This window comes from Notamacropus eugenii, chromosome 2, assembly GCF_028372415.1.
Source record: "Notamacropus eugenii isolate mMacEug1 chromosome 2, mMacEug1.pri_v2, whole genome shotgun sequence".
NCBI lineage: Eukaryota > Metazoa > Chordata > Mammalia > Diprotodontia > Macropodidae > Notamacropus > Notamacropus eugenii.
In genome coordinates, this window is record NC_092873.1 from 513,104,357 (window position 1) to 513,117,411 (window position 13,055).

Sequence of the window (13,055 nt, forward strand, 5' to 3'; positions counted from 1 at the left end):
TGAGGAAGAGGAGGGGAGTGTTTGGAGGAAAGATGAGGGGTCCTGTTTTGTACCTGGGACTGTAGGATGTTAAGTTTGATATGCCTATGAGGCATTCATTTGGGAATGTCCAATAGGTACTTGGTGTTGTGTGTCTGGAGACAAGGAGACTGACTTGGACTAGATACCCAAATCTGGGAGGCATCTGTGTAGAGATTTTAATTGAACCCATGGGGACTGAGGAGATCACTAGGTATAATGAGGGAAGAGGAGAGTGCCCAGGACAAAGCCTTGGGGGATACTCACAGTTCGGGGCAGCTTGCTGGGGATATCCCAGTAAAGAAGGAATGGCAGACAGGCCAGAGGAGAGCAAGGAGAGAGTGCTCAGGAGGAAGGATGTGGTCAGCAGGGTCAGGAAGGATGAGAAAAGAATTTTTTTTTTAAAAGATCATTAATAAACTAAGGTCTTGTGGGAGTTATTGAAGGAGCCAGGGCTGGAACCCAGCTCTTCAACACGATGTTACTGCTTTCACCAGGCCATTGGCCTCATTTAGGTTCATTGTCCTCATTTAGGACCTCAACTTCTGTGTTAAACAAATACATTCTTACTGACTTTTTTTCTGATCTTACATCACCTAGATTTTCCTTCAGATCCAGTGAGCCATCTTTTATAACAAAGAATAACCTCAGCCTCTTAATACTAAAAGTGCTAGCACTTTTAGTTATTTGTCTGAAGGATCTTTTTTCCTAAAGGACATCCTGGCATTTTTACTTACAGGTAGCCCTGGTATTTGTAGCTCTTGTCTTCTTTTCAAGTCTAGGTGGAGTTACTTGGTTAGAAGTTGTTAGTCCAGAAGTTCTGCCTGTATAGCCTCATTAAGCAACACTGATTTTATCTGGTTGGAGTTATCTTTTAGAAGGTCTATGAGGCAGTTGCTTAGGATGTTGGCACATAGGAATGTTTAATGAAAGCTTGTTGATTTGAGTGTTAAGTAAACTGACTGAGATTCTGAGCTCACAGCTTGCTTCTCTCCAGGTCTCAGTTTTCTCCTCTGTGAAAGGGTGGAGGAGGAGCTTTGCCTAAAATGGCTTGAGGTCTCTTCCACCTCTAGGCCTTAGACCCTTAGCATCCTAAATCACTTTATCAGTAGATAAATGAGAACATTTTTTTCTTCCAGAAAAGCTTTCCTATGTAATGATGGGCAGGTAGACACACATGCAGAATACAGATGTCTTGTCCTAAGCTAACTAGTGTTTCATCCCATGTTGGTTGACCTAGTTTGAAGGGCAGTTTTCTTCTTTTCAATCCTGGCTATGTTCTCACTTGCCAGGTCAGACTGATTCCATCTTCTGCTAAAGCTTTCTTCCGTCCCTTACTGGCTGTGTGACCCATCCCAAGATATGCTAGTAGTCCTTCTGGCCTGACTTGCCCCTGAATGCCCCTCTTCCCATTGCCGTAGTTCATCCACTGCCTCTTCCTCCTCAAAGGCTTTCTTGATCACTTCCAGGTATCACATTTGCTCCCTTCTCTGAACCCCAAGTAATGCCTTGACCTATTTTTTGTCACTTATTTTAACCACTAAATTATGTGTTTTTATATCTTCAAATCCCCTAGAATACCTATGATAAGGCCTTCTTTAAAACATTCTCTGACTCCTTTATCCATTGCTTAGTCTGAATTAGTAAAGTTTTACTGTGATTAACTTCCAGTGGTGGTCTATTCTAAGTCAAAATTAAAAAGGCATAGGAGGTTAATAGGTTAATGTTCAGATCTGTTATGCATTCAGTAAAGTGCATAAAATATACATGCAAGATAGCCTGTTCTAACTCCTGCCCAGAACCTAGAAAATTTGGTTTAGACAAATTAACTGCCAATCTTAATGTACCAAGTTTTAGTTCATCCATTTCTATCAAGAGGGTTTTTTGTTGTTTGTGTATTTTTTTAGCTTTTTGTGTTTGTCGCTTTTCTAACTGCATTTTTCCAAGAGCAAGAACTAAGTGTTCTTCTTTGCATCCCACCATCCTGCCCAATAAATATTTTCTTCTCTTTCAGCAAATATTTATTGATTTGGCTTCTTATGAAACACGTTGGGCTAATTAGACCCAAGAGCTCTGACTGGAAATATTGGAAGGTTGACTGTCTGTCTAGTTTTCTGTGGCATGCTTCTTAGATTTGTTGCTTATCGTTTACAAATACAGATGTGATATGTAGGTGCTTGTTAAGGAGTGCCGCTAGACCACAAGCATGCATTATCATGGAGTGGAAAGTGCTGTACTTTTACAACTATAGAAAGAAGAATCCACTCATTAATACTTGAGTGGATTCATGATCTCACTGACAGATTGTCAATACCTCATCCATACCTGCTCATGCTGTATGATTCTTGTTCCATCATTGTGCTGTTGGCCTTCCTCCAGGTCTTTGACTGGACCACTCCCTTTCCCTAGTGTCCATTTCATTGATCACATCCCTTATTTTTAACTTGGCATCATTCTAGAGAGCTAGATTTTGAGGCAGGAAGACCTGGATTCAGACTCTGCTTCCAGTCTTGGGCAAGCCTCAGGCAACTACTAACTCCCAACTGTTGTACTCATGATAACTACTGACTTAGAGAAGCCCAAGGATCTGGGTTGTTGGAGCAAGTTCCTCCACATGTGAAAAAGTAGACCTTTGCTGAGATCATGGGTCCTTGAAATGAATTCCTTTCCCTACTTCTTGCTCACCATGTTGAATGTGAGTAGGTGATGATGTGTGGTGGCTTCTTTGCAAGAAGGTATAGTACAAACAATGCCATTAAAGAATTGGCAAGCCAGACCAAAGCAGCTGGGCCAGTCTCGTAGTGGGGCACTGATCGGCAGCCCAAGGGTCCACTAGTGTCCACCAAAATGGCACAGGATGAGAAGGACCTGGATAGGCCTGTGACCTGCACTAGTAGCAGTCCACAAGGATCATCTGAAGCCTTAAGGAGTTCAAAGTTCTCTGAGTATGAGAGAAATAATAGTTACTGTTTCAAAGTGAGTCTCTTAGCATGTTAAAGTGAGCCTTTCTAGTACTTGTCATTAGGCACATGCAAGCCTGATCATCACATCACTCCCTGCTCAGACCTTCAGTGGTTTCCCATTTCTCCTCATTCTGGAAGTGAGGTCCTTCTCTCCTCTGTCTCCAGGGTACTTTTCCAGCCTTATTTCATACCAGTCCTTTTCCTGGGGGCTGTATGTTATCCAGACTGAATTAGTAGCTGTTTGATTTTTTTTCCTGTCCTTGTAGGTTCTCTTTGCTTATGACATTTCCCATTCCTAGAATGACCTTTGTGTCCATCTCTGCCTCCTGACATCCTTCTCGTCCTTGAAGATCTTGTTTAAGTGCCACTGCCTCATAAATTTGTTTTCTTATTCCTGGAAGGTAGAAGTGATCCCCCCAGTCTCTCGTTCCACTTTGACCTGCTCTATACACTTTGCACATTATAATTTAATAGTTATTTATGTGCATGTCTTAGCCTCCTACTAGGTTATAAGTTCTTCAAGGTCAGGGTCTGATTATTTTTCACCTTTGTGTCCCCACTACCACAAAAATTCTACTTTGTAGCCTCCATGTGGTATGAAAGTGACTCTAGGTTCCTGAAAACTAATTAAAAACCTTGTCTTTTAAACTGGGAAGGCTTTGAATGTAAGTCTGGTGACAAGACTGTATCTACTGCTGGCCAAGGGAGTCACCCAGCTGGGTGGGAAAGGCTTGTCCACAGGTTGCATGTTGGGAGGTGAAGCTCTCAGCTACAGTATCCCTAGAAGGCCACCTGCTAAACTGAAAGTGACTGTAGTTTGAGTTGGTGGAGGCTGGAACTGGACTAATAAAGGAGATCCTGGAAATATTGGCTTGTGGTCCCTGAATTGACAAGGACACACTTGATTGACTGGTAATTTTAAGGTCAAATCGATACTTTCTGTTTGTGTATGACACACTATTCTGGGTCCCCTGTCACCTGAGAGGTGTAGAGAATTAGAGATCCCACTTGTAGAGAATTAGAGGTCGCACTCTGTTTATTGTTTGTTGTCTACAAAAAACCTTTTGATTTAATATAACAAAATGCAGCCTTCAAGGCAATCCATGTCTCTCATGTTGAGGACCTATAGTCTTCAGGAGCAGATGCTGCAACAGAGAAAACCTGGATGAACTTCTGCTTATATCAGATGAGGCAACACAGACTCCCCGAAGGCGAGGGTATTTGTGCCTGTCTTGGATTGAGCATGTCCAGCCCAGACTCCAGATGGGAGTGGGACTCCTCATCAGTGGTGAGGTCCTCCAGGCGCTGTGCTGCTGGAAGAGCTTTCCACTCGAGGCAGCCAGACAGTGACATACAGGTGAAACAGGGTGAGAATGGGCCAGGTTGTATGCAGGAGATTCCAGGGTGCTTTCAGTGACCCCAGACTTCTTCTTGAAACATCACCTCACTCCTTCCCCCCAAAAGAAGAAGATCCTTCCTTTGGAGCAGCCATGGGAGCCCTTTCTAGCCCTGGCAGGTAGCGGTTGCAGACCCAGGAAGGCCTCGCTCAAGTCTTCTCTCTGTCTTGACTCTGGGAAGGTCCCCAGGTAGCTCTCGGAGGCTGAGTTGTTGGAAAGGTGCCTGTCTGCACTGGCTGAAGGGATTCCTGACGAAGTACTCTCTTATGCTGATGAAGCCACAGGTCTGGTGAGAAAAAAATGACTTTGGATTTAGGAATATTGCCATCTCCAAAGAAGCCCCATGATGGGTGCAGACAGGCAGCAGTATGTTGGCATTTTTCATGGAAGAAGTAACCTAAGTTGATAACTAAGATGTGCCTAACTTGGAAAGGAGCTGCCCTGATTAGATAGTGATATGGAGGCATTAGAATAATAATTGCTAACATTTATATAGCATCTACTGTGTGCCAAGTGCTTTACAAATATTACCTCATTAGTCCTTACAATAACCCTGGGAGGCAGGAGCTGTGGTCCTCCTTTTACAGAGGAGGGAACTGAGGCAAACAACTCCTGGATTGTGACAGGACCTTGAGCAAGGTCCTTTAGGAATGTTGGGTGAACCTCCATATGGAGGCTTTCTTTGAGACTGTGGACAAGAGTCATATTGGATGAGCAAGAATCCCCCTGACCCCCAGTTGTGATGGGGGTGTGTGTGATAATTAAATTGGAAATCTTGGTGGCTGCTCTGTGTGCGGGGAGCCCAGCTTCTTTGTAGACTGTATGTGTCAGGGCTGGGTGTCTGATTAAGATACACCATTCTTCCGGTTCTCAGAAGCAAAGGAAGAATTCACACTCAGTGAATTGGATTAACTGGGGAATGATTTTTGGGTTGGCCTTTGGCAACCACTTAGTCATAGTCGGGGCACTGGTCACAGTGGAAAGGAATCTGTCTTTTATTTTCATTTGTCTCTTGTCTTGCACTTCTCTGGGTTTCTGTTGTTTGTGAGCGTATGACTTCGGTGGTGACTGCCACCAACCTCAGTGTAGAACCTTGCCCTCCGTAGATTGATCCTGGAGCAGCATAGATCAGAGGAAACTGGGAACAGGTGGAGTACTGTGAGCAGGGAGAGGATTAGATAAAAGTGCACCTTTAGTGCCCTCCTCCCTCTCACCCCAAAGAGAACAGTGTAGACTTGGTGGGCAGAACTGGAAGCCTTCAGCTTGTGCAAGCTTTAAGAATTGGATCCAATCATAAAGGCAGTAGAGTGATCTACTGTCTAAGGGAACCCTGAGGCAAATTATTTTATGTGAATGATTATATTCCATAGCTTAGCTTTTTAAAACACCGTAAAAATTGATACATTGATTTTACTTGTAAGTGGACCACATTTGAAATATGTGTCAGTAATACATAGGGTTAGGAATGCCATGATCAAGGCCTTTAAATATTGGAAAGGCTGTCATGGAAGTGAGATCAGCTTTATTCTGCCTGTCTCCAGAGTCAGGTACTGAGATAGGTACAGTGGGTGAAAGTTGCCCTATTCAACAGCTACTACCTAACAGTGGGTGGAATGGATGTGAGTTCCCAGCTGCTGAAAGTGTTCAGAGTTTGACTGTCAGCAGGATCTTGGGAGGGGTTGAACTGAATGACCTCTGACTTTCCATCTTTCCTACCTAGAGAGAGAGAATTTTCAAGTTATGATAAAGCCTTCGTAGGTTTGGACCTTTGACTTTTTTTTATCAGTGATAGAGATGATAGAACAGAAAGCCAGCTTATCAGATTCATAAATCATTCACATGGAAGCCATCTTAAGCAATATAAATTGAGCTTACTGAATAACTGAGGCCATGATACTGATGTGAGCTGCTGAGGACATGCAGAATCAGTTCACTGGTGTTGGTTTAGGAAGTGTTTCTTATGGGAGAGAACAAGGTTGCTGCAGTGAGCCAGCTTGCATTACCTTGGGAAAGTCACATCTTTCTCTGCCTCCACTTCCCCATCTCTACAAATGATCCTTAAGGTTCTTTCCAGCTGGAACATTCTGTAATTCTTGGTGGTCTTGGAGAAGAGGCAAAGTGGATCAGGATCATTGCCTTACTGGAAGGGACCTTGGAGGCACTTTCGTCCAACCTTGGCTTTTTAAAGATAAGGAAACAGGCCTGGAATGGGAGAGGAGTGTTGCAGCTCAGTCTTTGCCTCCAAATCCAGAAAAGGTCACAGGAAGGAGTAAAAGTTGAGAAGAGACTTAATTGTGGTTTTTAAACATTTCACATCATGACTGAAAGTTTTGGGGTTTTTTATTCTATTGAAGGAAATGAGCAGGGCTGAGCCGCTTGGGAGGCCTGCTGAGCAGCGTTCTTGCTTCTCAGAGGCGCTCAGCACTGCTCCTGCTGAATGGGAGGCCTGGGTGTCATGGAAGGAAACCAAAGCTACCAGCCAGTACTGCCTTAAGGCAGAAGGGGCTGCTTTGGTAGGGGCTTGAAGTCTGTGTAGATTCTGGCTTTGGAGCTCCCTTCTAGCCCTGAGAGTCTGGGGTCTGTGGGAGTTCCGCATAGCAAGATGATGCTGCCCCGGCATTTCTTCTGCTGGGTAGCCTGCAAGCGTCTCAAATTCAACATGGCCAGAATAGACCTTGGTCTGTTTCCCCCACCAACCCTCCTCTCTTCTGAGTTTTCCTGTTACTGAGGACATCAGCATCCATAGAGGCCCCCAGGTCCGCAGTGATGCCCAATCCAAACTCCACTTCACCCCATGTATCCAGTTGCCAACCCTTGCTCCTCCTCTCATGACATCTCTTTGATTCCTTCTCTCCACTCCTACCTCACTATCCCCGTTCAGATGGGAAGGGATGAAGGCCACCTGTTTGGGCTCTCTGCCTGACCTCTTTCCACTCCACTTTGTCCTATACTCAATTGATAAAGTGATTTTATTTTTTGCAATGCAATCGAGGTTAGTTGACTTGCTTAGGGTCACTTTCCCAAGTAAGTGTCAAGTGTCTGAGGCTGGATTTGAACTCAGGTACTACTGACTCCAGGGCCAGTCCTTTATTTGTCTACTGTACCACCTAGCAGCACCCCCAAAGTGCTTTTCTTAAAGTACAAATCAGACCGTCTATTGTGATCATAACTATAGAACTTCCATCTTTTACAGATGAGGCATGTAATGATAAGGGTCTGAGGCAGATATGTAGCTTTTGTTTTCCTTCACTTAGGATTCTAGTTCCAGGGTCCTCTGCATCCCATGATGCTCCCTCATGTGCCTTCAGTGGCTCCCCAAGCTTTTTTCCTGAAGTTAGCTTTTGCCCCCCAGTTATACTGCATGCAGATAGCACTCAAGTGCCCCTGGGAACACAAAGCCTTGCCTGGCCCCTGTCCTGATTGCTACTCTGCCTTCCCAACTGCCTCAGATCTCTTTATTTTGTGTTTTTCTGTGTGTACCTAGATGTGTACGCGTCTCCCTTGAAACCAGGGATTGTTTTGTTTTGGGGTCCCCATTGCCTAGCCCAATGGAGGAAGCCACTGGACAAACCTGGGACTTGTCAAAGCAGGATACTCTGGGGAGGAGAGAAATGAAAGCCCTCAATTTTTCTCCTTCCTGTGACCTTTTCTGGATTTGGAGGCAAAGACCCTGAGCTGCAACACTCCACTCCCACTCCAGGCCTGTTTCCTTATCTTTAAAAAGCCAAAGTTGGACGAAAGTGCCTCCAAGGTCCCTTCCAGTAAGGCAGTGATCCTGATCCACTTTTCCTCTTCTCCAAGACCACCAAGAATTACAGAATGTTCCAGCTGGAAGAAACTTAAGGATCATTTGTAGAGATGGGGAAGTGGAGGCAGAGAAAGATGTGACTTTCCCAAGGTAATGCAAGCTGGCTCACTGCAGCAACCTTGTTCTCTCCCATAAGAAATACTTCCTAAACCAACACCAGTGAACTGATTCTGCATGTCCTCAGCAGCTCACATCAGTATCATGGCCTCAGTTATTTAGTAAGGTCGGTTTATGTTGCTTAGGATGTTGGTACATAGGAATGTTTAATGAATGCTTGTCGATTTGAGTGTTAAATGAACTGACTGGTTTCTTTTCACTCTTCTAGAAGTTTTCAGATTGAAGCTTTTCCTACCAGTTCGGCATTTGATGGATTTAAGGCAAATCTTGTCTTTAAAGAGATTGAGAAGAAGCTTGAAGAGGTCAGTAATCTTTTTCTTCCTTTTCTAGAAGGATGTGTGGGTTAAGGGATAGGACCCAAGGCAAAAGAAAAGAGATCCATGATTCAGAAACGGTCATGAGATGGTTTGGATTGAAAATGATGGGAAGAGCCTTAGATATGGAGTTGGAGACCCTTGGGTCCAGTCCTCCTTTTGCTGCTTGTGTGATCAGGCTCTCAGTCACTCCTACCATCTCAGGGATTGCAGATGCTTTCCGTTTCTCAGTCTCTGGTTAATGAATGATTTTGGCAAAAGATATCTGATAAATGTCCAGGTATCTGGGTCTGTGTTCTGTAATGAAATCCAGTGGAATATGGCCAGTCATTCAGCAAGTATGAGTGCACTGCGTGGAATGGGGAGGGGCTAGCAAGCCCTGGGCCTTCTTCATTCTCTTTGCTTGTAAGAAATGACCAGGGTGTCATGCTAGCTGGTGGGGAACAGAGTTTGTTTTTTTTAAGAGCATAAATCAGTGCTGTGGAACAAGTTTTATATACATGGGTTTTATTGCCATTTTGGCTGAATGTATTAGTGTCTGAGGCCTATAGGCTATGTATAGAGCTTATTTTGGAAATATTCAAAATGTCAGTTCTTTCAGAACACACCCTTTTTTCCTAATGTGCATTTTAGTCTTGAATAAAATGTATCTGTTTTGCTTGTTTTTCTTCCATTACCACCTCTAAAGAAGCTTGAGTCCATTCTTTTTCTGTTACTTAGACAGCTGTCTGGCTGATTTATTTAACTTGACCTTTGGATGTATGTGGGAAAGCTTTTAGGCAAAAGAATCAGGGAACTCTGTCCCTTCTCTTCTTTTTTTCTCAGTTTGTGATATTTTTTAGTAGGATCATCCTCGGCCACACTGAAGATATCTGAAATACAGAGATTAGCCAGTCTGGTCACCCTCATTCTCTAGGGGAGGAGCCCAGGGGCTGAAAGAACTTCCCCAAGGCCAGAGTTATTTTAAATTCCTGTAATTAAAAATAAAAAAAGTTTTTGTAACTCAATTTGTAAGTGAATTGAAACAAAATTGGAAAAAGATTTTAAAAATTTAGAACATGAGAAATGTTGTGCTGTGACTATAGTGAAAATGTATTTAATAGGAATGCATGTGTAGGTCCTATATAGAATCATATGCCATCTTGGGGAGGGAGCAGGGAGGTGTGGAGTAGGTAGGGGAAAAAAATATATAAGTTTTATGGTAGTGATTGTAGAACACTAAAAATAAATAAAATTTTAAAAAAACTAAAAAAAAAAGAAATGCCATACTGAATCAGTCCAGGGGGCCTTTAAGCCCAGTATCGTGGGTTCTCCTGCTGTTGTTTTTACGGGAGAATTATGTTTTTCACGGAATCACAAGTTCCCAGGGCCTGTAGATGCCAGCTGGTCTAAGCTGTCATTCCCCTTCCTGACAGTTGGTCATCAGCCTCCTGGTGAAGATGTCCTTCAGTCATGAGGACCCTGCTGTCTCTCAAGGCAACCTATCGCACTTTGAGGTGGTTTTCTGATTGTTAGGAAGTCTTTGCTTCTGGTTTTCCCTTCTCTTTTGCCTAGTTTTTACCAAGGGACCAAGCAGAACTATCTAGCCCTTTGTTCACCTTACAGGTTTTCAGAGACTTTGAGGATGACTCTCCCCTCCTCACTCATGCTTCTCTTCCCCAAGCTGAAGGGCCCCTTTCCCTCAGCTACTTCTCATGTGGCTTGGGCTCTGAGCCTTCCATGAAGCTTTAAACTGAACTTCCTTAATTTCCTCAAGAAAATTGAGGTTCATTCAAGAGCCTCTGTTTGGAGGCAAAATCAAGTTACTCTAAAATTCTCGTGTTCTGCTTTCTTTCTGTCGTGACTGAGGAGTGAATCCTATCCGGAGAGACATCAGATGGGAGGTTTTGTGAGACTGTCCTCAGTGCCAACTGGGAGGTACAGGGAGCTCTGTTGTGACTTGACCATCCCCCTGGTGCCCGCCTGGTGCTTTCAAGGGCTCTGGAGTTGGAGGGCAGGAGAGCAACGCTGCCTCCTTCAAGGGCTCTCTGGAGGAAAGAACTTTAAGGTGCCTTGGCAATTTAACTTGTTAATAATAAGCATAGTGTCCCTAATGCTTATCTGGGAGTTGTAGAGATAGCACAGTGTGGCAGAGAGATGGTGCCTTTGATGCTTGCTGGCCTTGTGAGCCAGGATGAGTGACGTCCTGTCTCTTGCTCAGACTGTTCTGCTCTCCGGGGGGCGTTATTTGAAGAGTAGGGGAGGGCTTGCGTTTCTCCCCTCCCCAGAATATCCCATTTTGACAGGTCCCAGGTCTGTCCAGTGGCTTTCTCCATTGCGCTTTTGCCTTGCAGTAGACTCCTCTCGAGGTGCTGGGTCTTTGCTTTGCTCCTGTAGTTCTTGGGCTCAAGTCTCAGCCCATAGACCTTTCCCACTTGTATTTTCTTCTTTCCACAATTGTCAGTTTTTTGAATAATTCCCTGATCCTCCTGTTAGCAGGAGAAAGTGAAAATCCTGGGACCTTTTGTAAATGAACACTTATTGTGAAATAGCACAGAAAACTCTAGAAGAGATTTTCTTTCCCCTTTTGTCCTTGTTGGCACAACCCTCTATAACTCTGCTTGGAATTTGGTCTTGCATCTTTTTACTGATTCAGTGTGTGGGGCAATCCATTGGTGTGGGAGCCTGGCTGCTCTTTGGCATGTGGGAGGAGGCCTCGAGATGGGACTGGGGGTTTTCTTTCTGCTCCCCACGCTTTCTTTTCTCTGTTCTCCTTTTCTTCCTACTCAGCCACCCTCCAGTGTAATGCTGTTCAGTCATCCAGGGCTGTGGTGTTGGGAGAGGCCTGACCAACAGTTAGGACATGTCTTGTAGGTCCACCTTGAGCAAGAGGCAATCTGGAATGTGTCCCCTGGAATTTCTGCCCGTTGGTTCTGGTTCTATCTGTGGGGTCTAAGCACAAGAGTGAGAATGTGAACTGTGCTTTAAGGCAGACTTATGTCCCAGTTGGCTCACTGGGATGGGTGGGACAGTTTATGAGTGTGAGAGGATCCTGGCCGTGCCTGGAAGGGGCCTTAGAGGAGGCCTGTGCCTTGGTGCATGAGGAGGAGGCACAGGCTGGGCTTCCTTGGGCCAAGACAGCTTCAGGTGCAGCCTAGGTAGTGCCTTGTTGGCAGTGGTTCGAGTCCCACCTGAAGTATTTTCTCCAGGTTTTCCCAGTTACTGAGCCCTTTGAGGCCCAAGGGGCTGGACTTGTTTGAGCTTTGTTTTCTTGGTACTCCCCCCACACACACCCCCAGGGCTTGTTGAGCTGGTGCTCATTGGGAGCTTTGCCACAGCTTGCCCTGCCCCCCCTCCAGACCTTATCATCTGGCAGAGGGGGCTGGGTTCAGCTCATTCCAGTGTGGAGGCCAGTCCACCCTTTGTTTGGTTTTTATTATTGATACAAAACTCTGTTCAGTCAGAAAGGTCTCCTTTTGGCCCAAATACTTCCCTCACTGGCTTCCTGTGGCTTTGGCAGCAGCTGCTCCGTGAGCTCCCCTGGGGAACGGTCCCCAAAGAGCCTGTGGGACTTATGAAAAACCATCCATCAAAATAAATGACCCTTGACTCTGATCTTTCTTCCTCACTTACAGGAAGGAGAACAGTATGTGAAGAAAATTGGTGGTGTTTTTGCCTTCAAGGTGAAAGACGGCCCTGGCGGGAAAGAAGCCACCTGGGTAGTAGACGTGAAAAATGGCAAAGGCTCGGTAGCCATTAATTCAGGTGGGTCACGCTGCAGCTGCGCTCCCACTATGTGCTGGGGTGAGCTTGGGAGGGCAGGGCCAGCCCTCATTCATCCATTTGGAACATCAGGCTCCAGAGTCTCGCCCAGAAAGATGCTTACACACAGTCACGGAGAACACTGATGAATGAGCAGAATTCACTGTCTCTTCACTGTGGCCCTGGAGGGTGAGGCCAGGATGCAAGGATCAGACCAAGGCCTAGACCTGAATTCTCCTCCCATCTCTGCCACCTTTGGGGCAGGGCCACCCTTCCCCTCTGCTTCCTTCTCTGTTGTGCAAGGGGCATGGTAAGCTCTGCCATTGTTGTCCTCTGGACCCCTAGGAAGATTCATTTGGCAAGCTTTGATGTTCCTGACTCCGAGCTTAGACCCTGTAGGTGGAAGTCAAGACAAGATGATGTATTTGAAAGGACCTTAGAGTCTCTTGGGGAAACAGCTTGTAAAAAAGCAAGTTCCAGGTAGAGGCACTTGGAACTTGGGGGAATAAGGAAAGCCCTTGGTAAGGGAGGTGGCCCTTGAGCTGAGACTGGAAGGGTATGGAAGGTTCTCTCAAGGAGGGCTAAGGAGGAGAGGGCATCCCAGCTAATGCAAAGTCTGGGAGATGGGAGTCATCTGTGCAGAACAGCAAGTACACCAACATGGTGGGAATTTAGAAGGCATGGAGGACAGGTGCAG

The 13,055-nt window shown here is 45.2% G+C and overlaps 1 protein-coding gene across 3 annotated transcripts in view; it reads left to right on the forward strand.

Moving 5' to 3' along the window:
* Nucleotides 1-13,055, forward strand: part of SCP2 (sterol carrier protein 2) — a 75,437-nt gene that overhangs the window by 51,877 nt on the left and 10,505 nt on the right. For all 3 annotated transcript variants that reach the window (XM_072649489.1, XM_072649490.1, XM_072649491.1), the window contains 2 exons: nt 8,512-8,605; nt 12,232-12,361. In XM_072649489.1, the coding sequence (XP_072505590.1) occupies nt 8,512-8,605; nt 12,232-12,361 (224 nt within the window). The remainder of the gene's footprint in view (nt 1-8,511; nt 8,606-12,231; nt 12,362-13,055) is intronic.